Here is a 27373-nt window from a genome sequence, read left to right as displayed (position 1 = left end):
GATTACTTGTTCATCACCAAGAAGAGGAAAATACCTCCTTTATATGCAGAAGAACAGCATTCAGTTCAGAGATGAGCAAGATCTTTAAAAAGAAAGCAGAAAACAAACTATAAGAAGAACAAGAACATGAACACTAAGAATAGATGCAAACTTTGCTGAGTTTGTAACTTGCAATTATTTGATTTAGCAGAATGTTTCAGTGTAATCCAATCTCACTCCTCTTAGAATCTGGACTGAGCCTACCAAGTCACACAGACTCTGATGAGCTTGGGAACCATCACACTGTGACTTCAAACAAGATACCAGTGCAAAACCTTCTGTAAAACAGGCACCTCTTAATGTGATAGAAAGTACCATAGCACAGAACTCAGGTCTTGTGCTATTCTATTAGCATAGTTATGGAAAACATATCTCCATTAAGTACCCACAGCATAGTGGTCTGTGATTTCAAGAGACATGACTTCATGATCTGGATGCTCCCTTTCAATCTTGTTTTAATTTTGATGCAAGCAATGGTTCATAATGCATCATATGAGAATGCTGGCAAGTATCCTTGTTTCTTCTGTTTACATAGCTACAATCCCTGCTGTTTAGTAATTGAGCCAAAACAGGTGAAAGATCACAAGAGCAAGGCACAGACACAGCATCAATTTCTTTTTAGCACTTGTTGTTTACTGTTTTCTAAGGCATCTTATATTGTCATCCTTCCTGGTGCTACAGAGAAAAAGGGCTTAAATTAACTTCTATATAGAAGTTTGCCACAAGATGCAAGAGTCAGTTCTCCAGGAGAAATCACAGAGCCTCTGTGAATTACAAACTCTGTGACAAGAAGAAACACTTCTTCCTTACCTCTTTTTTGGTTGACAGCTTTCTTGTACACAGATGCCATCATTATAGAATATAAGTGTTGGTTGAGATAGATATGCAAAAGGGCAAATTTTACGCTCATTAGTCTAATCTTGAGAACCTGTGCTCACTGTTTTGGGTGCCATGAACAACTGATACTCACAGATTTTATGAGTCTGTTAACATTTTTACCTTGTGGGAAAAAAACCCAACGAAATAAAACATTGCTCTTCATTAACCTTCAAGAACATGGAAAGAGTTGCTCAAAACAGAAAATAGCCCAATGTACCAAAACACACAGGTGGAAAATTTTGAATGATGCTACATGTCTTGAATGTCTCATTACGGTCATTCCAGGGTCTAATAACATTGCAGAAAACCAGGACCCTCTGGAATAGAACGGGTGTTTTTTCTGTTTTGTGCCATGGTGCAAGGGCACGAGTAGCTGATGTTCTGTCCAAAATGTCAGGTGGGTGTGCTTTGAAGGTGAGTCCTTAGATGGTGGCACATCCAGGGAGTCTGGCAATTTGAAGGTGAGGAGTTTCAGGGTAGGTGGATGGGATGTTTGGTTTTGTTTATTTCTGAGGTCTCACTTTGCTTGCTACACCAGCAGTTACGCTGCGCATTTGAAGTTTTCAACTGGCCTTCTGTTACTCATACCTACCTCCTCTGACAACCACATTAGCACAGACATCCTTCTGCAGACAGACAACACTACAAAGAATAATGCCTATCAGTGTACGGGTAGTAAGAAAGTTTAAGTAGATCAACTGAGAAAGAGTATGTTAATAAAGCAGGCTACTAATACCAGAGTGCTTGTGCCTCTTGTCGGCTACATTCAAGTACCATTAAGAAAGTGCTTAAAGTATACATTTAGTATTTCACTTCAACCTCTAATAATTCACATTAATTGCTTAATTTGATAAATATTAGCATTTGATTTACATTAGCAGATTTGATCGTAGGCACTGGCATTCAGGAATGTCAGAACAGAATACAGGTAAAGTGTACGTAAGAACTCTCAACAAGAAAAGGAGAAAACTCCATCCTGACTGAAAAGACTGAAGAGATGCCATTCTCCATAGGAGCACAGCCTGTCTGGCAAGTCAGCTGGCTTTCACAAGGACCAAGTGCCTTTTGCCACTGCAATAAGGACTGATCTACCTGATTAGGAAGTAGGCATGACAAATCTAAAAGGAAGTCACAGTTAACCTTCTGCAGCTGTGAAAACTGGGTGGCACATAGCCTTGAAGCCAACAACATACATCCAGTACAAGAGTAAATGCAGAGGAGGATGTCCTTCTTGGACTGTATTTCCAAGTTCAGGATTTCCAGGTGCACCCAATCCCAAAAGCTTGAAAAGGTATAAAGCTCTTACTTACCTACTGGTTTCTCTTTCCTTCCACAAGAAATATCATATTGACATTTGTTGTCAACAAATTTGACAGTAGCTTGATGTCCAGTTTATACCACGGCTGCAACTTGCATACACGATTATTTATGGACTATTTATGCATTTCACAGTGTCCTGTGCTTGTGGTGTCAAAGCCCACAGACAAGCTCAGAGTACATTCAGTTGTGAGCTGATTTAGCTCACAACTCCTGAATTTGAATTTACAAGCATGAGCCTTTAACTGCACACAAAAGCCAAGCACGCATCCAGCATCTTATACTCAAAGGAAACTAACAGCCTTCTTCTCAAATAATAATATTCTGTGAGCAAGGGGAAAAAGGTGCATATCCTAATAAACAGACCACAGCAAATAAAGGGAATCTGCATTTGACTGAAAGACCAGGATGAACACCAACTTAAACTAATCATCACCAGCTAACATTGCTGCCAGCCTGCTGTGAACAACTCTTGGTTTCCTCCATGCACTATAATAAGCTCCCATCCTAACCTGACACTGTTGATGCTTCACAAAACAGTTTCCAGTGCACACTGCCATGCAAATCTGACACACCTTAGTTTTTTGAGACCTGGAGAAACAAGTTTTTCTTATTAACCCAGTGTTTCAAATCAGACTAGAAGAGACTTCAACATTATAGAAAATGTCACTTTCTTTTTCTGTAATGTTTTTGATAAATTCACCCCACTCTCAGTTGTCATCCATTACAAACTAAAAGCTACTTCTGCCTCCTCTGCTCTTGCAGAAAAACAACAAAAGGAAGCGTTCTTAGCATTCAGTGGAAAGTTACCACAGTTAAGGAGAGCAGTCACAGAGTTGACGATTTAGTCAGAATCTGGTGAAAGGGAGTGGGGGAGGAGGCTCTCGAAGAATTTTATCAGCCGCAGAATTGTGAGGCCAAAAAGCAGCTGAGAAATCATCTAGTGCCTATCATAGACCATAACAATTTTCTGTACTTTTCAGCAATTAGCTTGGCAGTTTAGTAAGAAAAATTGTGCCTTACTGTGTTTGGAACATGTTGAATTTCACCTTTGAATCACACGATCAGGCTGTTGTTTGCTAGATGGTATCCATGACCACAATTTTCCAGCAGAGGTGGACTATAATCCATTCATTCCTTAATCTGAGTGGTGATAACCAAAACACAAGTTCCTGAGGTTAATCAATATTTACACAGTGTTAGTCATTTATCTGCAAAGGCTTTAGAGTATGTTTCCTTAACAATGGCACTTCAAAGGGGCCTAGTTAGGATAAGTCTCCCTTTTACCAGGTACTAACACCTCTAGAGTGCTGGATTCAAGCCCTAAAGAAGTAGCAAGGTTTTATACTGCATGGTTTTCAGAGTGGACAAGTCATGATCTGCAAGGTAGTTTGGTTTTGGTGGTGGTGGTGTTGGGGAGGGAGCATTTACAGTTACAGGAGGGAGCATTACAGTCTGGATGTGCTTGCTAGTCCCTACATTTTGCCAAATGTGGATAACGCGACTGCGTAGCTTCTCATAGTGGAGGACTGCTTTTGTGCTTTCCCTTGGAAAGACAGAAAACCCAGAACGCCATAAGGGCTGGGATGCTATTGAAGTGGAACAGAAAGATCTTCCTAGTGAGAAGCTTCTGAATCTAAATTTGCCTCACCATAATAAGTATCTACCTGAAAGGTGAGGTAGGCCTTGTCTCAGAAATGGGAAACGTGGTTTGCAGTGATGCACCCAGCGCTGCTGCTAAAGATGTTGCCTTTGAAGTATCAAGGAGGGAATTGTTACAATGGCATAAGACCAGTAAAGACTCACTTCACTACAGACATCCAGTAAGGATCACAGCCCAGTCTTGCTGGTTTACAAAAGGTTGTCAGCTTTTGTCAAATGACAAACAGCCCTGTGCAGAAGGGAAAATTACCATTCTGGAGGGAATAATACCCACCATCAATTATAGTAGTAGTTTTATAGTCTCTGTTAGCTAAAACAATTACTTTTTTCCTTGATTTCCTTCAGCTTCAGAGATATAAACCATGCATTCCAGAAGTAACAGCACCGAAAGCCCAACCAGACCAAAGCTGAGCCAGCCAAGGGTGAAAGACCACCACAAAGAAGAGGTCGGTTACAGTGGGAGAGGAAATGTACAAACAAGGCAGAAAGAGAAGGATGATGTAGCCCAAGCCAGTACCATCCTGAGAAGCCCAAAGGCAGAGAAAAAACAAAAAAGTTCTGTCAAGAAAAGGGAGGATCTCTCTCGTGATGACTTGCTATTTCTTCTCAGTGTCCTCGAGGGTGAATTACAGGTAATGTATTGTCCTACTTTATATTCCAAATTAAAAGACACTCCAACCTCCAGCCCTCATTCCCCCATCCACCATAAACATGTGCTGCATTTATGTTAAGAAAACACCTTACCTAGTCTGATACTGGACTAACATGAAATGCAAAGTACAAAACCACTCCAAAATTATAGCTACTATAGTTATTACAGCTATCAAGACAGGAAACATGATCTTTATACCAGAAGTAACTCTCAAAGCAGAGAACTCACAAAACTTTCTAGTTGTGCTGCCCAGTTTTAAGTATCTTCAATACAAAGTATTTGTCACTGTAAAGGTGACATGGAGAACATATTACAGACCTTTAAGATCTTTTACTTAATTATTTCTTATCCCTACTCTCCTTTGAAGTCATGGCTTTACTCCCTATGAAACAGTATGTGCCAGTTCACAAGAAGTAACTCATTCAACAGTATTCTAACACCCTTTGCTAGAAAAATCAAAATAGCCATTTCATTTCCCATCATATGAAGCAAAAGTGTTACATGCCACTTAGCCCACAAGTTACTGGATTTTGAAGAGTGAGCATTTTTCTACCTAGAAAAGGAACTATCTGTAAACTGGTAAATGATGCCTAACCTGGTCAAACGTAATTTCAAGAAGTGGGAACCAGATTTCCAGTGAGCAGGGAAAATATTTTTGTGGCAGGCTTATTGCACGGAAGCAGTGACTTTAAAACTGCTCACAGGCAGAGGAAAAAGCAAACTGGCCAAAGTGTCCTAAATGGGTGTAGAACATGGTGTCAGAGTTTACTACCTAGACAGTATTTGGGTAGTTCTATTCTTAACATATGTGTGTATGTTTATATAATAATACAGACATGCTTAACAGAACACACATGTGATATGAATATTTAATAGCTGCACCAATCTGTGAGGGTAGATCCAAGGAAAACTTCTACAGATTGTTTCATTATGCAAACAGAACAATTTCCATGTTTGCAAAACACTTCTCTCTTGCCCACTTGGCCTTTCTTAATTTAGGTTAAAATTCAGATGTCACACATTTTTATATATTTATTTATATTATACACACACTCTTCATTACACATGCATCATATAAATATGTAAGTATATATATACACACACACTTCAATTATTAAGGTTTAAAACTGGAATAGAGTGAAATGAGAAACTGGAAAACAATGAGCCTGACATGAACTTTTTAAATCATGTCAGAAATTCAAAAGGAAGCAGCACCATGAAGGAAGAAGATGAGAAGTCATCTTTTATCCCTTATTTTCCACCTTCTGTAATGCCAAGTCAAATTGCTGAAGATCAGCTGTTAATCCAACCATAACTAAATTTTCTAATTTAGATGTCATTCCTTTCCAAATTCCACAACATTCAAGATGCACAAAGATCACTCTTCTATTTTTTTTCTGCAGTGCTAAGGATTAGGAATAGACTATTTCATATTTTAAAATTTACTTAAACACTCATAAATAGGGATACAGAAGTCTTCCAGCCAAAAGGTGTCAGACCGAAAGTGTTGTCCTCCCCTGATACATCCTTCTCTCTAATTTCCTTCCTTCCTATTCTATCCTTCTAGGATTAGCACATACTTGTTTTTAACTGAGATAATTGCAGACAACAGATGTTTGAGACACTTCTTGTAGTTATATCACTGCAATGGAGGCCAGGGGCAACCTCCACCACCAGAGGATGCAGGGTGGGAGAAAAAAGCCCCAGATGGACACATCTGTAGTGGGTTTAAACTACAGAAGCCATCTGCACCTAAAACATACAGAATGTACAACACTTTCAGGCTTCAAGAAGCATCTTACCATCCTGTACTAACAAGTCAATTTTTAAAACCACAAGCCAAACTTTGCCCTGAAAATTTGTCTTGTGAATGCTACACATTCGTCCAGAAACAGCAAAACAATCTAATAATTAAAGATATACTTAATCTTCGATGAAGGGACTGAAGATCTTGGAGTTATGTTGAACGAATAAAATACAAAGACCAATACTTCCCTCATGCTTTTCAACTGTCTTCATATTACTGACTGTTTTGGAGCACTTTACATACACAGACTTATTTTAGAAGTTTTTCAGTTTTCTTAAAATCAAAAGCAGAGAGCTAACCTGTAAATACATATATACATTTTAACAAGATAAAACCTTACTTTGTGTTTCTGCAGGCTCAAGATGAAGTTATAGGAGTACTTAAGGCTGAAAAAATTGACTTAGCTTTGCTTGAAGCACAATACGGCTTTGTTACTCCCAAGAAGGTGTTAGAGGCACTCCAGCGAGATGCTATTCAAACAAAGGCCGAGCAATGGCAAGAAGATATTTATGAAAAGCCTATGGGAGAGGTAAGAATGAGTAATTGATATTTAATCATAGTTCCCACCAAATTCAACAGAAAATCTCTCACCCACTTCTGGGGAAGGAGGCAAATGAGCTTTAAATCCAGAATGGAACATGAGTGCAAGTGAGAGCAGAACAAAGTCCAGGGTCCAGCTGGGACCCAAATCTGATGATCCTCACTTATGCTGTAGACTGGGGGCTTTACACATCAACAGACATGATTTTGTCTAATTCAAACCATCTTCTTTTTCTTCTTCCCTTTCTGCTATCCACATTCCCAGCCCATACAAGCAGAAGCCTCCCTAGTCCCCACTTACCTCATGGAGGCCACCTTACCAGTGGCTGCAAGGGCCCATCCAGCAGTAATGACACAGCTGTCCACCTCTGCATATGCCCCATTAATTTGGGAGCAGTCATGGGGATACCTGCTTGGTCTGCGTAGTTACTATAATGAGCTGGCATTAGAAACTTCAGCCAGGCAGAAATCTAATATTCTCACATTATACCTAAGTAACCTTTAGCTTAATTACAATGCAGCAGCAGCTGCCATACTTTCTGAACAATGTTATCTGATTCCTTTCTGCCCTGCAATGCAAATCACTGGATATTAAAGCACCTTCATATCAGAATGTGGTTTTTTATCCCAGGTAGTTGTCTCCAACTCAGAGAAACATTTTTTAACACACTGCTTAGTATAGATAAACATCACAAAATAAAAGCAGAAATTATGAATAAAATTCTCCAATCAAGTTTTCTGAACAAAAATGTATCTAAGGGCACAGAGATCATTCCAGACAAAATTATGTCAGGCAAAAGGTCAACTCTCATTTCAGAAGCTCAAAGGTTAAAATCTCTGCATATAATCCGAAACACATAAAGTTCATCTGTGAAGGTTTATTTATTTTAGAACATTGTGGTATTATGTCATAGAAACTTTGAGCACAAATGGAAATGATTTGAGGAGAAGCTCAAAACAGTTTGAAAACATAAGCTCAGTCTGTTACTTTACGTAAGTTTATACACACTTTTTCCTTCTTACACTTAATGGCAGAGAAATAATTTGTAGCACCACTGGATCTGGCAATTTCAAAAGGCAAAGGTAAACACCCTACTGAAAGGGTAGAAGGACCACTGCCACTTCTTGGTCTTGGTAAACCAAAAGATGCTCTAATAGGGAGGCATTCCACAATTTCAGTTTCAAAACTCCCTGAATTATGTCAGAGACCCGTTTAGTTGTTTGGGTTTTTTCCTTTTCTTTTATATTTTTGAAACACATATAAAGACTGAAGGAGAGGTGGAACCAGCCACAAAGTCTGGGAACAGACCATTTAAATGCCCCCTTGGCTCCTAGGACAATGTACCTTTGTATCTGCATGTGCATCTCACCCTTGACAGTTTTGCCCTGTAGCTCTGAACACAGAGAATCTTCCCAAAACTCAAGTGAAATTACAATGAATTTCAGAAGGCAACTGTAAGATTTCCAGTCCTTTAATGTTATATCACAATTCTCTACCTACTCTAAACTTTAGGTGTCTTGGCAAATTTCATTAAGAATGTAGTGGGAAAACTGGGTGACTGGACAACTTTACTCATTGGGAACAGGGTACATTGGTGAAGAAATGTAGCAAATTAGAAAGCAGCATTAATACATCTTCCTTTGCAAAACCTATGAGAAGTGCGACAGATCAAAACCATTTCTTCTTCTAGTCAATGCAGAATAATAATATAAGAATAACTTTTCCTGATTCAAAAATAAACAATCTATTGCTAAAGGAACCAAAAAACCATCAGAGATGGTGATATAGGAAAAGAGAGATAAAGATGAAGATACACTTTATCTTTACCACAGTAGTGGTGTCTTTTTCTCTTCATGGTATCAAAAAGCAGATTCTGGTTTCTAACTCTCCCCAATATGCAGCCAAAGATAAAAAAAAAATCATGTGCCTCACTGTTCAAAATAGGACAGACCTCCTACCACTTTTGAGAACTCCTCTAAAAGTAGTGAAACGAGAGGAAAGCCTGTATTTTGCATCCATCAAGGATACTTAAAAACTTAATCCATTTTTAAAATCCCATTGCCAGTCATGTTGGGGAAAGATGCATCCTCATCAGTCTTTTAACAAAGTCTATCTGATTGTGTCCTCACAACATCTTGTAAGTGTTGGTCAAAACTTTCCAAGGACCACAGCTGTAGGGCACCAGTAAGTCAATCAAGTCACAGGAAGAGACTGAAACAGCAGGGCTGACAAGGTGGCATTCAGGAGAAGACCACCAACGTATCTGCGTGGAAATTTGGCTCAGCTAGGGTTGAAAAAGGCAAGGGAAGAAGTGCTCCCATAATCTCTGGTAATCCTAAACTCAGGATTATACATTTATAAACAATGACCGTGAGGATATTATTAACAGGAATAATATTACACTGAACTTTGGATAAAAAATGTAACTACTCTGGATTTTATTCTGGCACACCACCAAAACCAAAACAATCTAAAAAGAGAAAGATGAAGAGTTCAGTTCTGATGTAATGGATATGAGATACAACATCCTAGTTTGACTTCAGTCAAGAGTTAGTGGCAAAATGTAGTTAAACTATTAAATTTGTGTGAATTTTTAGCTTGCTCAACTATTCACAGTTACGTAAGGCTATGCCTCTGATTTTCCATTGTATTGTACAGCATGTTCAAGTATTAATTCCAGCAAAAAGCCCATATGGTTAGTAAGAACAAAACAACAAATCACTTAATTAAGATTTTATCACTTTAATTTTCAACAGAAGACATTTATACTGCTGCTTATTAGTCCTCTGTGGTTTTTAGCTAAGAACTGTGGAGGCTGAGTAAACTTGTGTGCATACATATAAATGGGTATTTCTGCATGGGCAGATCTAGCATTTGGCCAGAGTAATCTGAGGAACCCGGGGCTGTTGGAGACGCTTCTGTCTGAGGATCTCACACCAGCAGGGGTTCACACGACTTCTCTTTCTTCTCTGCTGGATACGTGGGAGTCAGCCACAAGATCGTACAGGGAAAATGCAAGGTCAAATTTGCTCCCCAGGGAGGTGCCCTTATCTTGGAGCGGGACACATCATTTTCTCAACAAACCACACGGAAGTGCAGCAACCCAATACCAGGCTCTGCTCTGTGCGGTTGTGCAGGGAGGGAAAGGTGTGCTGCACAGGGACACGCAAGTGTCACAAGGCCAAATGCCCATTCCCGTTACACGTCACACATGCAGATCTCAAGTGATGTAGGATTTGCTGTTTCTCCAATTCTCTCCTCTATGACCCACCTGTACCAGGAGACAGTCCCAGCACTCCTTCCCTTCCCTCCTGAGCTCACACTCTCCACCTTGTTCCCAGCCACAACAGCCAAATGCTTACGGCTGAACTGATTTGGCAGCATGCTTAAAAAGAAATAGAGATGCATCTTCTAGTCCCAGCAACAGGAGAAAACTGCAACATGCAAACTGCTTTAATACAGCAGTTTATTTACTTTTCTCTTACCCTTTCATGTGAGCAGGTCTCCCCAAGACACTACCGTTCTTTTTCCCATTTAAAATTCTTTAATTCCACCTCCCTGCCTTGAATACACACCTCACCCATCCCAAACACCAGTTTGTAATCCAAACTGTTGTAATCTCAACAGTGACAAATGCATTACTGTGAAGTGTAAGGTACAGAGAGCTGCAAAACAAAAACCTGGAATTACTACCTGTTTTTCTTGCATACATGCTGCTTGGATTACTGCTTGAATTAACCTGTTGTAGCCATTCAACAAATACTCCAGAGCAAACAAAATATACAAAATGTATATAACCCTGCTGGCAGGTCCCACATCCTTTACACCAGTGCAGGAGCAGGACTATTTTATACTTGCTTGGTTACTGTTGCTTGGCTGATGACTAACCCTCACCTCAATCAAGCATTTACATGTTTGGAACCAGGATCATCTGAGTTACGATCAGCTTGTAGCCAGAAATGTCAGTGTTTTCTTATGACACCAATTTACATATCCCCTCAGATTTTTATATATACTTTCAAAGTGGTGGTCCAATCCACATACATGCCTCTGCTTTCTTGACCCCACCCATGCAGACTGACTGCTGAAAGAAACTGGAAGTTCACACCTTTGCTTTCTTCCCACCTGACCTCGCACTGAGGGCCGAGACCAGCAGGCACTCATGCAAAGCTGATGCCCAGTCTGTATCAATTTAAGCAAAACTGAGCCATAGTTGTAAACAGCACTGCATCAGAACTTTTTCAAAAATCAGGAGGCAGGTTGCTTTCTGAGAACAGTGTGTATTCACCTGACAATATTATCTCTAAAAAGACAAGGGTTAGAAACTTAGGTGATGGCACACCTAAGTGTTCCAAAAACCCCTCCAAAATCTTGGGGGCTGGGGTGGGCAGAAGGTTGATAAAATATATTTATGTTAAGTTAGAAGATAAACAGAAGATTTCAATTTTTTAAATTTCCACTTCTGGTAAAATAAGGGAGAGTGTGAAGAAATTAAAATGGACAGTTTTCTTCAACCTGACCTTTTAAGGCAATCCAGTTTTCAACTGCTTTAAAAGATATAGAAAGCACAGCCAAAAGATTCCTGTATAAGGCGACTCTTGCTTACTAAGAGAGATTGCATATGCAAGGATTTAGGTAAGAAATATTTTTCCAGGAGAGGTCCTGCTTCAGGATCATGATTCCAGAAAGCAGTCACCTTGCTGGTGTAAAGCATACAAATTATCAGTAAACAAAATAAAAAAACCTTAATGATCTGCTGTAAGAACATCACAAACTAGCAACAAAACAAATAACCACAGGTTTCTTCGTATTTCTTGATCATGCATGAAACAAGCTCAGCTATGTTACAACAGAAAAGACTCTCTAAAGCCATTAGTAGAAAGTGCAGGAAATGTGAAAAATGGTCCACACTTTTGTTGGAACATTTTGTTCTCAAACCATCTTCAAAGCCTTGTCAATAGCTCCTTTTTCTTCATTCATAGCAGTGTCAAGAAAAAGTTAACAATTATTTAGGAGAAACATAAGAGAATATATATATATAGAGAGAGAGAGCTTTAAAAGAAGCTGAGATAAGCAGGGGGAGACTTGGAAACCTATGCAGAAATTGATCATATCCTCACTCATTCAAGAAACTCATGTTTAGGCATTCCAGCTCTCCCTGTCATCATTTCTATCGGTTAAACTGTGAATAAACATGAGGAAAAGATAATTAATCATACTCCCTGGAATTAAATTGTCCAAAATAAGCAGTGGCCCTAAGAATCTGAAACCCCAGTGTTTCTTGTGGCACATAGAATTCCTTGTGGGGGAAACATCAAAGAAGCAGAACCAGCTTTGCTTCCCACACTGCCCATTTGTGAATTCTTTCCTATTAATAGAGTGAAACACTACAATCAGGTTGACCTACTAGAATAGACTGCGGTTAAAAGGAGGCACTGGGCTGTGAGCTCAAAATTTCTCTTTTCCAAAAAGGACACAAGGATTCCTATGTTGACCTGATGAGGGAGGCAGTCTCCGAAGGGGAACAAAACTGCTCACGAATACAGACTCTTCCTAGATCTTTTGATGGCCTCCAGTGATCCTCTTTGAAACTTCAGCTAGACCAGTAATGCTCAAGGAGGAAAACCCCTCATGGTTTCATGCACACCCTTGCACAACTAGGTCACATACTGAACTCAAATCTGTAACAGAATGCTTACAATCACAGTTTTCTCTAAATTTGTGGAGGTTATTTTGTTCAACAGCATAAGTCTAGTGAACAGTTATGCCAATACATCTGTGGTTTAGAAAAATTAAAATGATTGCCAAAAGCTAAAATTGATTATTTAAATTAAAATAACACTGTATAATAATATTTAGAAAAACTGAAAATTTTTCACTGAAAGGGTGGTCAGGCATAGGAATGGGCTGCCCAGGGAGGTGGTGGACACCATCTCTGAAAGTGTCAAGAAATGACTGGGAATGGCACTTAGTACTATGGTTTAGTTGGCATGATGGTGTTCGGTCAAAAATTTGGCTTGATGATCTTGGAGGTCTTTTCCAACCTTAATGATTCTATGATTAGGAGTTAAGCAGAAATCCTTGAGGAAGGGAGGGGAATTTCATGCTCAAACTGTGCTATAAAGGTGCCACCTGAAAGACAAAGACCTCAACAACACGTGCAGTTTGAGGAACATAACAGAAAATGCCACCATTAAAAAGAAATACTTCTAACTATGAAAAAATTTAGCATTTGCTTATTCCAGAAACCCAGAGCCATGCTCAGAGTAAGCACAAGAGACAGGATTGTTCTGCACTCTTGGCACTACGGTGCATTTACTGTGAAACCAGAAAACTGCTTTTTGATCTTCCTCTACCTTACAAAAACAATTTAATGCTCTATTTCCTAGGCAGCTACAAATGAGGCACCTATTGCTATTCAACCAAAAGTCAGTCATCCACTGTGTGAAGCATTGTAGGATGCTTCTTCTGCCAAGACATCTGGTTCTCTACCACAACGATCAATGAGAAAAGCACAACCCTGGGAACAGAAACTGTTAATTAGGAGCTGTTGAGGATCAGTCATGGCAGGAGGAGGAAAGGAAGGTGACTGAGGGTCCTGAAAGACAGTACCTTATTTTTCTAATTTGTTGGGATTAGACTGACAGAATTAAATAACCCTTTCCAAACTGATACCAGATGACCTTGCTATTAGGCTTATTATTATTATATTATTAAGCTGTTCAAATTCTTTTATTAATGAAAGCCTGAGAAAGCAAAAGTTTCAAAATACTTCAGGAGTTTTTGCTTATTTTTGCAGCTTGATAAAGTTGTAGAGAAACAGGAAGAAGTTCACAGAAGAATGCTGGAACAACTTCTAATGGTAGAAAAAGCACACAGACAGACACTGAATGAACTAGAGGAAGAGAAGAGGAAGCATAGCAAATATATGGAAAAAAGTGATGAGTTTACAAACTTGCTGGAACAAGAATGTGAAAGGTAAGGTCACCTCTTACCATAGTATGAAGAAGTATGTACAATTTAACATTACATCTAAGGATCTGTCTGCTTTCTTATTTTGCACCCACTAAATATTTGCAGAATTTGCAGAAATAGTTGCAGAATTGTATTTTGAGAATTCAGCTGTGAAAACATAGCTAATGATGTCTAATAAACAATAATGTCTACATCTCCATCAGCCAGGAAGGTAGGTCAAACGGTTGGCAGATTCTTCGGCACTGTTGCAGGATGCCAAGGATGTTACACTGCAAAGAATACAGGGAGACATGCAGATGTATGAAGTTATAACCAACAGGAAGCAGGTGAACCTTTCAGTGTATTTTAGAGGCTTGGTACACACTACAGTATGTAAGGAACAGAATATGTCATCAGGCATGCAGCCTTTCATGGCAGAAGAAAAAGACATGAGGAAAAGTAGGTGTTTGGACAGAACACAGGAATACAGAGACAGAAAGCAAAGGCAGAGGATAATTTCCAGAAAGCTTTGAAAGTAAGAATGATAAAGTTCCCATATCAGGATTGGCATAAAACCCATAAATCCAGCTTTATTTTTTAAGAGTAACCTAGAAGTACCACAGCTTGTTTAAGCACAGTGTTACAGTTTCAATACCAATTCTCAGAATTAAGAAGAATTTAATGTCATTTACTGTCTTTAAAAAAAGCCACTTTATACTGTGACTTCTCTGAATCTGCAATAAAACTGAACACATCCTAAGGAAAAAAAAATATCAAAGAACATTTCCTATTCCCTGTATAGCTAGCCCAGAAGATAGGAGAATATTGTCTCAGTTTCCTTTCACTTAGGAACAGATGGAAATGTTTGGGTGTGAGAACGTCAAGCCTATTCTAAACTCACAGTATGCATAGATAATTCTTCCTTTGCTTGGCCTGTGTAACATCATGTCCTATGTATTGTGGCAGCGCTCACCCCGTGTGCTGCACCTCTCTCCTGCACTTCTATCAAAGGCAGCACACACCAAGCACACAGCCGGATTTATGGCTCGCAGCTACTGCGGAAGAAAATGCTTTGCTTCTCAGGAAAATGTGCACAGATGTAGGCAAGCACAGGCACACACAGAAAAGCACGTATCAGGAACTGTGCTTGGGAATCATTATCAATCAGGAACCAAACCCTCAGATCAAGGCAAGTTTTCATCTCTGCTGTCTTCTCAAAATCTGAGACATTCATCTCTTAGAGGCAGAGTTAGACAACTCCACTTGCTGAGTGGCAAAACGTTACATTAGACAACGTGCTCACACTGTGAAAAGCTGCACAGAAGACTAAGCACTGGAGTAATTTAGGTTTTTTAAACAGGATAGACATGGGATTAAAACCCTCTTCCCTGTCCCTCCTCTATATCCCTCTATCCCTCCCCCTCTGCCTCACCTCTGTTCCCATTCCCAAGAAGACTGTAAAGCATTTACCACTGTTGCCTGCTAAATTTAGTCAAGCTGCCTGGAAAATGGTGGGAAGAGGGGGAATACTGAGGTGCTTTAAGAGACCTTAGAGAATATAATAATAGATTTCAGATTAAGTCTCAAATTTATTTTTTTTTTTACTTTTTTTCTTTGAGGACGTATTTTATGTGGAAAACTAAGGGGGTGTGATGTCACTTGCTGAGCTGATTCCAAATTGTTTGCCAAGTAATGTCACCATCAAGATCTCCATGCAGTTGCCTGCCATTATAAAAAAAAAAAAAAAAAAAAAAAAAGAAAAACCCAACAAAAAGCCTGCAACCAAAACAACACTCAGCACGTTAAGACACAGCTCTTCTTACATGAGCCTGCCTGACATGGCAAAGTGACCTTCTCTTCCACTTCAAAATCCTTACTCCAGTTTACATTTTCTCAGGATGCAAATTTTGCGTTTGGATTAAGAACAACTAGAACTCTATAAGTTTCACACATAAAGCAATGATACGAATTTTTGTTTACCCCAACACAAATAAGAAAAAAAAAGGGAAAAAAAAAAACAAACCAGGAAGTATTCCCCAATGAACTGACTTTTTGTTTTCAGCCAGAAGCAACATCCTCTTCTATGTGATGGATATATAGCATTCCAAACAGTATTTCAGATTCAAAGCAAAATCCCTGACTTTCAATTAGGCAAAGAAATGCCTTGCTTTTATCAAAGAGCAAGACTACAGTATATGCTAAAGATATCCTTGGAGGGTATAAAATTTATACAAGCCAAAGAAGGTACATGAATAACATGTGATTGTGTGATCAAAAGGGAAAAAAACTTTGATTTTATGAGACAGTGATGCTGGGATTCTGAAAACTACTTCTTGTGGCAAGAATAAAGAAATTAGATCCAAGTCTTACAAACTGTTCTGGATATATTTGCAAATAAGGTTTTAGAAAGGAAGCACTTCCCCTCTCTTGCCTATGTGCTCAGGAAGAACAGAACTGAAGAATTGTTAAATAAAAATTGTAGTGATGAATTTATCAGATGATCATATTTTACATAAACTAGACAACGCTCCATCTCAAGGGCCTTTCTACTGCCTTATGCCCTTCATCGATGACATCTCTCATTGAAAGAGTTAATGTTTGGATTGTGCAAAATGTAAGTCTTCAATGACTCAGTAAAAGCTCTTTACCTTAACCATTCAAGAATTGCTTTGACTTTACAGTAAGGCAACAAGACTGTCCTCAGCAGTTGTACATTGCCAGATCTGGGAGTTTAAGCTCATGACAGGACGAGTGAAAACTTTCTAGATATGAGAACCAGATTAGCATCCAACGTTAACCCTTTAGGGATTTTAAGCATTTTTCTTGTTGCCAGCCAAAAACTAATCCTCCTTAGTCTTGCTGTAGTTCAGAGACAAAGACTGATCTTCAAACTGAAAGGTCTCATTCCTTACAACAGACACTTATCAGCAAACAAAGAATAACACCAAGCTACTGTCATTGTATTTATTCATCTTCAGTCACACTTTTAAAGCATGGAGCCACAAGCAAGCCACAAGCCTGACAAACCCCTAGGACATAAAGAAAAGTTCTGTGGAAAAAAAGAGGCCAATGGACAATTGGATAGGTCCTTCCTGCACTTCAGTATGAATCATTCTGTGTGTGTGTGCAGACCAGACAGGAACACCAAGACAAACAACCTGTGCCTGGTAGTGTAGCAGACCAAGCCAACTGGAGTCCAGAAAGGAAAAATTTGTTGTATTGTTGGAGCTTAAAGAAACAGCAGCACCAAAGTTCAGAGGAATGTAAAATAAACAGTAAGAAATCCAGAAGGTAGATACACAGCCTACTAGGTGCACCTGAAGAACCATACCATAAAAGCTACTGGCCTTGTTTATAAACTCTTGCATTTCATGTGGTTGGAAGATGAAGAGCAGGATTAAGGACTACAAAGATACTTACTTTAGATTCTAATGCAGAGTCCACTGTATCTTCCCTGAGGATGTATGCATTTGTCCAAAGTCACTTATCCACATTCCATATTTTTGCAGCACACTTAAATAATAAAAGCTGCTGTTTTAGAAAACATTTTACAAGGGTAAAAAATGAAACTAGAAGGTTTTCCAGATATGCATGCTCCTAGTTTGAAAACACATGCCATATGCATACAAGTATTTATGCATTTACATAGTACTCTCCACCCTACACACCCCCCCCCCCCCCCCCAAAATAACAAAAGAGCAAAACAGTAAAATGTTTAGCACTTACACAGTCTTTTTCCACTGCAGATCTCAAGGAGCTTTAAATGTTATCTAAGCACAGCTATTCCCCTTTTCCATTTACTGAAAGGAAATGAATGTATCAGGAAAATAAATCAATCACAGGTACCTGAGGGTTAAACTGGATGAATGGAAGAAATGTCCAAATGTATAGGTGTGTTCCATCTTCAAACTTTCTATATCCTATACAGACTCTCAACTATACAAAGGGTAAAGCTTTATTACGAAGATACACCAGTTAATAAGTGAATGTTACTCAACACGACAGGGAAGAAAAGGAGTTTGCTAGTAAGCAATGTAAATGGATTTTTAAAGGCAGTTATGGTAAGTTTTGCTCACAGAATTCAAATATCAGCACAAAACTCTGCAGTTTGGTATAGAAGGAATTAATAAGATCTTAAGTTTAAGGGTCATCTACTAATATGAGGGTCTTTTTCTATGAAACCTAATCTTCAGAAGTCTCACACCTGTAGTCTTTCTCATCTAACAAAACACCACAAAACACTGCTTTTTGCTCCAGCTGCTGCCAGCATCAATGTCAGTTAATACAACAACCTGTTGAGTGATGCAGGTTGCAAGTGGTCTCTGGAGGTGTCCAGCACAACCTGCTGAGTGCAGGGCTAACTCCACAATCAGAGTAGGTTGCCCAGATCCTTGTCCAGCTGATTACTGAAGATCCCCAAGAGTCAGTGATTGTGCTGGCACCTGGGCTCCCGATGCAAACTCAGGCATCTTCACCAAAAGACAGGTTCCCTCAGTTTCGTTGTAGGCATCATTCTGGTCTGGCTTCTGCACCATATTCAACCAAAACTGCTCTCAATAAAAGCTGAATAACATCTCTTCTGGCAAAGCTCTGAACCTAATCCATCTTCACTTACTCCGATAATTTGGCTGCCTTGGGCACAAATGAGCTTTCAGCACTTCCTTGCTGTCTTACCCACACAATTTCTGTGACTCCAGCTTGGGCTCATTTCTCTGAGTGCTCCACAGTGTACTCTGAATTGGAAACTTATCATTGTCGACCTCTGCTCTGTTCATAGCGCTCCACAGGTCCCATTCTTCATGTCTTTTCTTCATCCATTCACCCTCTGTGCTTCTCCTCACAGAAACTCAAAGTCAGGCATCATCTCTATGATGATGACTCAAGAGTACTCCAGCCATCACCAAAACAACAAATCTCACCATACGAGCAACCTGTCATCATTCCCAACTCCATGAGAACAGAAGGGAATCAGTCTTTCATCCCCCAGCCCTTGGCTTCATTTCTTACAGTTCTCTCATACCTCCATTCTTAAAACTGGGGTAACAAAGTCATACTGCTTGTCACTCAGCCTGCTGTACCCAGACACATTTTTACATGAGGTTTTCTACATTTAAGTCTCACAAATTCTTGTTCATAGCACCTCCAAGAAAAATAAACATTAAAAACCAAAAGAACAAACAAATCAAACACACACACGCAAATAAGCCAAACATATCTTTCTGTACTTCCAAATAATTAAATCCTTTTCCAGGCCCTGACATAAAAAATACTTTTTGATCATTTCCACATTAGCTATTTCAGCCTTCTCTGTATCCTCCCTGGATCCACACTCAATACTGAATAAAGCCTATGTTTTTTCTCTTGTGTACCTTCACAGTACACTCCTACCCTCTAATGCAATGTTATTACATGGACTAAACATCACACTAAAACTGTACCAAAATTAAATTATATTACAAGACTGCTCAGGGTTTGAGTTGGTACGAAAGGTAATTTCACAAAACTGAGAACCCTAGGCAAAGTGTTTTGGGTTTATTTTAAAGTGTCAGATGAAAGTAATTGCTACCCACAGTAGATCAAGTAAATAGTGCTTGAAATTTGGGGCAGGGTATGAAGGAAAGAAGGAACCTTCTTAACTAAAAGGTGAAGTGTGTTAGTTGCCAGCGTAACATTGCTACACTTTAATTCAAACACATTTACACATTGGAATAATGATATTTTGCATGTCCAGCTCTGGAAAATTCAATATTCTGGAAGAGTGGGTATAATTAATATTTGCTATTTTTTTAATGAAGCCAATTAAATATTTTAAGAAGCAGGACCTTATCTCTACAGAGAGCTGCAGTAAAAATAAACACTGTCAACTTATTTATTCTACACGTGTTACCAGAGGTTTTTAATTTCATGCACACTGAACTATTGTTGTAGATTGCATTGTACTCAAATGCAATCATTTCCTTTTAGCTTTCTGGCAATGAGTTATATATATTACATATGCTGGAGACTATGTCTTACAAGCTGTGAAATGGATGCCAGATCTGTGTACATTTGACCTTTTTCATGGGTATCTTGTGTTCTGTAGGTGAATAAGAAAGACCCACCACAAGCAAAACATTAGCATTCTTATTCCACATTACACTCCAATGGGACAGTCCCACTAATAACACCACTGAGGCACGAAGAGAGACTCAAGGAAGTGATGTACACAGATGCATTACCTCATGCTTGTATGCGGAAAACTATGTACTATTGCACTACATAACTTTCAACAGATGTTGTGAAATCAAATCTTTGTCGCAATTCAAGCATTCGAAGATGCTTACAACAGCCTTTGTGCATGACAGAAGATAAAAGTACTTTATCTTAAAGCAAATAAATAGAATTTAGGGTTAAGATCCCAAAACTCTTGAACAAGGTCACATCATGTTTCTTCAATGCAAAAATTCAAGAATAAATACAAATAGAAAGAGGGCTTTCAACTCAGTGTTAATGTAACTAATTCTCTCTAGAGCCGTGGTGCAATTCAAATTATTCCACCTACTGTCATTAGCAAGGAGATGTGAGATCTAGATGATAAACATTTCTCATGCAACTCCACAGACATTGGTCTGTGACAATGACATAGACAAATAGACTCATATTTAGTTTTTGTTTTTTTTTAATTCTGGGCACCCAACATGTCTGTTCATTGTTTCAGGCACACTATCACTATTAGCAACCAATACTACCATTGCACACTTGGAGGAAGGGAAGGGCACAATAAGCTTAGCCAAAGGACATTCTCCTACACTGCTACCCCCCCTCTCCCCTCATGTGTGGGGAAAGAGATGCTCACTGCCCTCCCTGCAAAAGGACATAAATTCTGAAAGGGACGACTGTGGAAGGCTACCCTTGGTGGTAGCCCTGGTCAGCACTTTTAACCCTCATGTCAGAACTCAAAGGGAAGGATGACCTTTCTAAGCTGGCAAGTCTCAGCATATTTATGGCTCTTGTAAATTAACACCTAAGCAGTGGCCAGCATGGGCGATGAAGCACTGGCCAAATATGCTCACGGGGAGGCACTGCCCTCAGTAATGGGGCACTTGCTCCAGTCACCAATTTACACTTCCAAATAAGACTGAGTGCACCCACTCCATGTGTGGCACAGCATAACAAGTCTAATCATAAGCAACAATAGAAGCAGATGACTGTACCAAGACCTGTGACCAAAAAAAGACAGGGTGCACTTCTGATTCATTGCAGGGTGGGGCTGTGAGACAGGGAGAAATTGGCGCAGGATTTTGTAACTTTGAAAAGCAAACACACGACATCAGACAGACAGAAAAATCCCTAAATTGTTCTCCAAGATAGAAAACTTGACACTATTATGATTTTCCAAAAAAAAGCCATTGCTGTGGGAAAACATGTACTCCTGTTTGCATGTGGAGGGGGAGAAATCTCAATGAAGTTAAGATCTTTCTCGTGGCAGAAAAATTTAAGTGACTTACATGTGCTATAATTAGTTTCATATCTTAAAAACTGGGAGGAGAAAATGAGAACTTAGAATGCAGGTCACATATCAGTTACCAAGACTTGTGATCTAAAATTAGCCGAGTTTCCCATGGCATGCTGTGAGCTTCAATGCATTCATGCCCAGCTAGAAAACCTCTGAGCATTATATACCCACGTGAGAGAACCATGCATGGGAGACTGCAGCAATTTAAGAAAAATGTCTCAGCCTCCGTCTCTGTGCCAAGACAGTAATTTTAAACAGAGAATAAATAAAAAGATCAGGAGCACTAAATCTGTTAAGAACAGAGACTACTTGAAAAAATTGTTAAAAATAACCACCGAAATCTTCTCACATGGTAATTTTGGTTTTTACATAAGTACATTATTTTGTTTCTTGAGCCTGAAATGCACATTTTAGAGCCTTTCAGAAAAACACCACACATTGGGATAAGGTAACACAACCTATTTAGAATCTGAAGATCAAGAGTGTGAACACACTGAAAAAATATGTTCAATATTTGAACCTTTCTATGAAGAAGATTGGAAAAAAGACACAGAAATTATCTAAAAGTTTGGGAAGGACATATGAACTCTGGTTTTTACAATTTGTCATTCAGACTCGTGTATGTTTCAGTGTGTGTAATGATGAGGCACAGGTTGGGTGGATGGCTCAGAGTAGCAAATGGGAGTAGATAGAAGAAAAACTACTGGACCATCTAGTCTCTCCCTAGCAACAGAGAGTTGTTCTCCAAACACAGTGTCGACAGTTTGACTTCTCATTTCAGATGTCCAAAATACAGAAAGGTCTCAATCCCTCTAGAAATGTTCTATAAAAGTTGCATTGTCATAAACAAAATTATACTTTTCTATTCATTCAATAATTCATTCTCTTTAACAGCTCAATACAGTACTTCCTCTACTGAAAGATACTAAATACTTGGCTGAGACTGAAAAGAACCTTAAGGTACCCATTTTGGTAACAGAGAGTTCCATAGCAGATAAAATCCCTAGGAGGAGAGTTTGAGTGGGTTGCAGCAAGGTCTACTGCTTCAGGACAATTCTGAATGGAGAACTGCCCACTGCTCTTCTGTGGTAGGTCTCAGCTGCACATCCCCTTGGGATAAAATTTCACACAATGGTCGCTGTAAGGCACGATTTGAAGGAACTCCAAAGACTGAGCAGGCAGAGAATTAACCACTCCCACAGAAAAGTTTATGCTGGGAAACATGGCTGGTAAAAACTGAAGCTTGTACAGACATTCTGACAAGGGAAAGCTCCAGCACTAAAGACTCTCAAACCACAACTTGATCAGCAACAATAGCAACAAGCAGATAAAAAACCCAAACTCAACAGTTGTGATGACTACTGAGAGATGTCAGGGGAAGCATTCTGCCATAGAAAACTTTTATTCCTCTCCCCTCCCCAAAATAGGAGATTAAAAGTCCAAAAGAGGCAATAATACTGGAATTACTCAGTTAAGTGATTTATGTCTGCCAGATTTGGCCCAGCATCAGTTACCTTCTCCCAGACTCTGCCTTTGTGCTGGAGAAGGGCAACTCTGAATCCAGAAACGTGGTTGTTTTCAAATGTGTACATGAGCTTGATGAGATATACCTTGCACAGATCTGCTCTCATTCTCTGACCAAGATCTACTGAGCATCTTCAGCAGAGACAGCATCCAAGTTAAGGCGCGGCAAAAGCACATCACTAAAGCTGCTCTTTGCCTTATTTACTTCCTTGCCAGTACCTTTTCAAGTCACACATTTTGCTTGAAATTACAAGAGCTGATTAAAAACCTGCAACTTCAAACAGAGCTCTTCACTTTTAAAAGCAGTCAGGGTCTTGGCTTTTACATGCTACTGGGAAATTCCTTAGCCTCAGCACTCTGATTCACAGCATCTTCAAGTCACTGGGTAAAGACAGGTGCCCCACAAACACTATCAGGTACTAATAGGTACTAAACCCTGTTTTTCTTGAACTTCCCTTCCATTTCAATAAACCATAATTGTCACCATCTCGCATTTCCTTACACACTATGCTAGCCTCCTTCCTCCTCATAGCCTGAACAAAATCACACAAGCTTGTGGAAGAGGAAATAAAACCTAGCAGAAATGGAGACCATGCACCCTCCTCTCCCTTCATTCTGATTTGTTTGCTAGAAACATCAGGGTTATCAGGAAATTCTGAGCACTGCAGACCTTACTCTGACGTATAAATTTACAACTATTAAGATGACTTTTAGGAATGTTCAGACTCCACAATTTGTGTTTAAGTCATCAGGAAATTGGGACATAATTTATTAAATGTTTAGACAAGACTTCACATGTTTCTCATTTCAAAATTTCATTTGCATCCAACTGAGGAACTGAGAAGCAAGACCCATTCCCTGAAATCCTAAAATTCTCCCTTTTTCTCAACAGTCTTGCCAGCTAAACTCTGGATGTCTTTGTGTTCTGTCAGACAGGAGAATGAGTCAGTCTGTCCCTAACTGGGTTTCTAAAAGGGAAATTGAGAAGCTTGACGACATATTTGGATAAACACACTCACTGGATAAAGTTACTTAACTTCTTATATAAGTTTGCTATAAACCTCCAAAATCCTTATAGGCTAGATTTAAGTATAGCCAATAAAAACTATAGGTTATAAATAAAGTTAATGAAAACCCCTCTATTAAAACTCCAAGGACCTTGTAAACATGCTTATCAAAGCTTATCAAAGCTTCACCACTGTAATACAGCACCACATCCATAAATTCATGTTATTAATTGCTAGTCATCCACAACTCTTATTGAAATATCAACCTATACAGATTGTCATTGGTTCAGAGCCCGTTTTCTCGTGCTCTGTGAACACAATGTAGCAGCCAACGCTGTAGCTCTGACTGAAGAAGCAGTGAGTAAATTCTGAGTTTACACAGTTCAATTCTCCTTAAGAGACTGAAAACTACTGTGATCATCTGCATGTGCTTTAGTTCTCCCGGAGTGTATCATTTGGCCTAGAAATAAAAGATGATTAAAATATACAGAACTGAACCTACAGAAGGGCACAAATGCTGAGCTGATTTAGCTTCCTAAGCCCTGAGTTTACCAGAGGGTAAGGAGGTTTGTAATACCTAACTTTGGAATGCATCATTTTTTGCAATAGCAAATATCCAACAGCATGGTGTGTAAATCAATAATTTTACCAAAGGAATGTATGTTACAGATTCAAGATCCTGATCTCTGTGAATTCCCATCTTCTTTAGCTCTGTATTAACTTCAGATGCAAAGTGAGAAAAGCAGGCATTCCAATACAAAGAAAGAAAAGAAAGCATTTCAAACAGAGCTTTTACTACTTGCATGACATACAACGTTCATTTTACATGAATTGTGTATCAGCCTGTTTTCCACATATGCTTATAAGTATTATCAAATTTTAAGATTAGTTTGGTCTAAATTTCTTGTCTGCAACTAATCTTAAAATTCAGCTAATTCCATATAATATCAGATTTCACTGCCAGCATTTCATTGAAGTGTGCAGTTTAATGGTTATGTATGCAAAGATCTGAGTTTCAAAACAGTACACACAACCTTGCCCTTGGGTATTCTGATTACCAAATGCAAAGACAGGTGGTTTTATGATACAGAGCAGATATCCAGATAATTTTTTGGAGAAAACTGAGAAGGAGCTGTTCATGATAAAAATAACATCATATAAAAGAATTTTCAAAGTGCTAGGAGAAAAAAATTAGCTTTTTAGCCACCTGACAACAAGACTGTCTCCATGGCTACATCTTTGAAATAGTTCTAGTACCAAAGCACAGGTTCTGGTATTACAATCCTATTTCATAAAGTAGTTGAGAAAATGATGCTGAAAGAAAGAGTTCCATTTTATTAGACTGTGGAAGACTTTTGGAATAGGATGCACAACTTTACCTAAAATAAAACAAAAATAGGCTACTGGTATTTAAGCTTAAGAGAAAGACTATTTAAACTTAACGGAAAGTTGGCAGGTGCAGATGCAGACACAGTTCAGGATGACACACCAATTAGGGATGCAATCATTAAAACTCTGTACTCTTGTAAATAAAGCATTTAAGTAGCTAATGAAGTTTGACAGGAAATAGCAAAGCTCTGTCGAACCAAAGGGCATTTCAAACAAGCATAATTTAAAGAAAAAACCCCAACTACAAACCAAACAGCCAAAGAACACGGGTGAAAGGACTCCTATACAATTTCAAGAATCCAACACAAAAATTTGTCTGTCCAGTTGCAAATGTGGGCACAGACAGAATGTGATTTTATATTTCTAAACTATGTGAGAAGAACATCCAGAGAAATACAATTATACTATTGATAAGTATTTAAATCAAAGTTAGAGAACAGATTATATTGATGTAGGAGCTGCACAGCCACAACAAAAAAAGAAAAGCAGAAAAGTGGAGCAAAACAAGAGAAATGTATTTAACTGTGTAAAAGCATATCCAGAGTTGAAGTCCATATATAAACAGATAATCTTATAAATGCTAGACTACTGATTATCAATCCAAAATAATGACAATGGCTGAAATCAGAATCTGGAGACCTTTCTCCTCTGAACAATGAAGTATGAAATTAATTTGGTTCATTTGTCACAACCTCTTTTTTATTTGTATTTGTCCCTGACTGACAGCATTGGATTCCACTGTTTTGGAAGTCACGGAGGTTTTCACATTAGACTCTTTATGGAGAAAGAGTCTGTGAAGTCATCTGAACCTGAATAACAGTTCTACTAGCAAGTAGAAAAAGCTTTAAATCAAATTTGTACAACACAAGGCAACAAGCTTACTACCACTTTACCGAGGACTAAATGGTGTTTAAGTATTCTAAAAGAACTTGCCTGAGAAACTGATGAACTATTTTAAAGCTGACTGGGAAATGGGAGCACTAGTTTTTAGCAGCACTAGTTTTTAACAAGAGAAGAAACTACAGTAAAGAAGAGAACTGGCATGTATCTGCTGAGGGGAAAGCAGAATGATGTGCCAAGTCTGCACTCCTTCCCCACCAGTCCTCAAGTAATACTCTGCTGTTCTATCCTGTTAATCCTGGTATCTGAACTGAAGGAAGACTGACTGAGCTTAGAGCAGTTCATTTACCCCTCTCCCAGCGTGGATATGTTTATGTGCATAAAAAAACCCTTGAGGGTTTGACTATTTACATACAATTGTTTGAAACAGATATTTACAAAGGCCAACTTTTAACTGAGTTTCTTAGCCTGTGTGCCTATCCATCATCATCCCATTTCTTCATCCCTAAGCTAATTTCAACTAAAATGCAAGAAAGAATTAAAGACTTCTGAATTATTCATTGTCTACTGGGCTCTTGAAAACAGGTATCTTTTAGTGTCCAGGCTATTAAGCAAGAGTGCAGTTTGACCCTGATAAGAGTATGTTGCAGAAAACCTTTGTGTTCCTCCCAACAGGGTGGAAAGCCAGGTAGCTTGCACATTGTTGGGCAATAAAACAAATCCAGTCATAAGCCAAACTTCCATAACTTATTTTGTTTCACTATACAAACAGACAGCTTTTTTTCCACAGCAAATAATGATGTGCTTACAAACAGCTACCTATCCTCACTGCACCCAAATGAAGAAGCAGTATCAGAAGTTTGATTTGCCATTGCAAAAGCTGAGTATTTGGATAGCTGTAGGATATCACAACCTTCACTTTCTCCTTCTTTTCTTTCTAAAAATCAAAGTATGAGATCATAGGAACCCATGCATAAGTCTCTTGAAAATAAATGAAATATTTAGTCAAAATTTAAAGAAATAAGTACTAGCATGTGGCGTCATAGTTTCAAACGAGCTCAGGCGTGCAGCCTTCATCCTCCTAGAGAGCCGCAGCCAGACTTCCCAATGAAATAAGGCATGCAGCAGTTCATAAAAATAATGGGGAGAGGAAGGAAGATGCTGAGCTGATGGGAACAGTTAGGCTTTTAAAAATCATTCCCAATAAAGCAGAGCTCTCCTACCTCCAGGAAGAAAGGGAGAGGCTGTTTGTTTTTAAAAGAAAAAT

The 27373-nt window shown here is 38.9% G+C and overlaps 2 protein-coding genes across 5 annotated transcripts in view; one reads left to right on the top strand and one right to left on the bottom strand.

The window, feature by feature from the left end:
* The window catches only part of CMSS1 (cms1 ribosomal small subunit homolog), a 225558-nt gene that overhangs the window by 139392 nt on the left and 58793 nt on the right, over positions 1-27373 (bottom strand). The window lies entirely within an intron of this gene.
* Positions 1-27373, top strand: part of FILIP1L (filamin A interacting protein 1 like) — a 189419-nt gene that overhangs the window by 105911 nt on the left and 56135 nt on the right. For all 4 annotated transcript variants that reach the window (XM_032098414.1, XM_032098413.1, XM_032098412.1 and 1 more), the window contains 3 exons: positions 4243-4529; positions 6712-6885; positions 13697-13875. In XM_032098414.1, the coding sequence (XP_031954305.1) occupies positions 4260-4529; positions 6712-6885; positions 13697-13875 (623 nt within the window). In that variant the 5' untranslated portion in view covers positions 4243-4259. The remainder of the gene's footprint in view (positions 1-4242; positions 4530-6711; positions 6886-13696; positions 13876-27373) is intronic.

This window comes from Corvus moneduloides, chromosome 2, assembly GCF_009650955.1.
Source record: "Corvus moneduloides isolate bCorMon1 chromosome 2, bCorMon1.pri, whole genome shotgun sequence".
NCBI classification, from domain to species: domain Eukaryota; kingdom Metazoa; phylum Chordata; class Aves; order Passeriformes; family Corvidae; genus Corvus; species Corvus moneduloides.
Note: the sequence above shows the minus strand (reverse complement) of the source record. Positions and strands in the feature narration are given on the sequence as shown.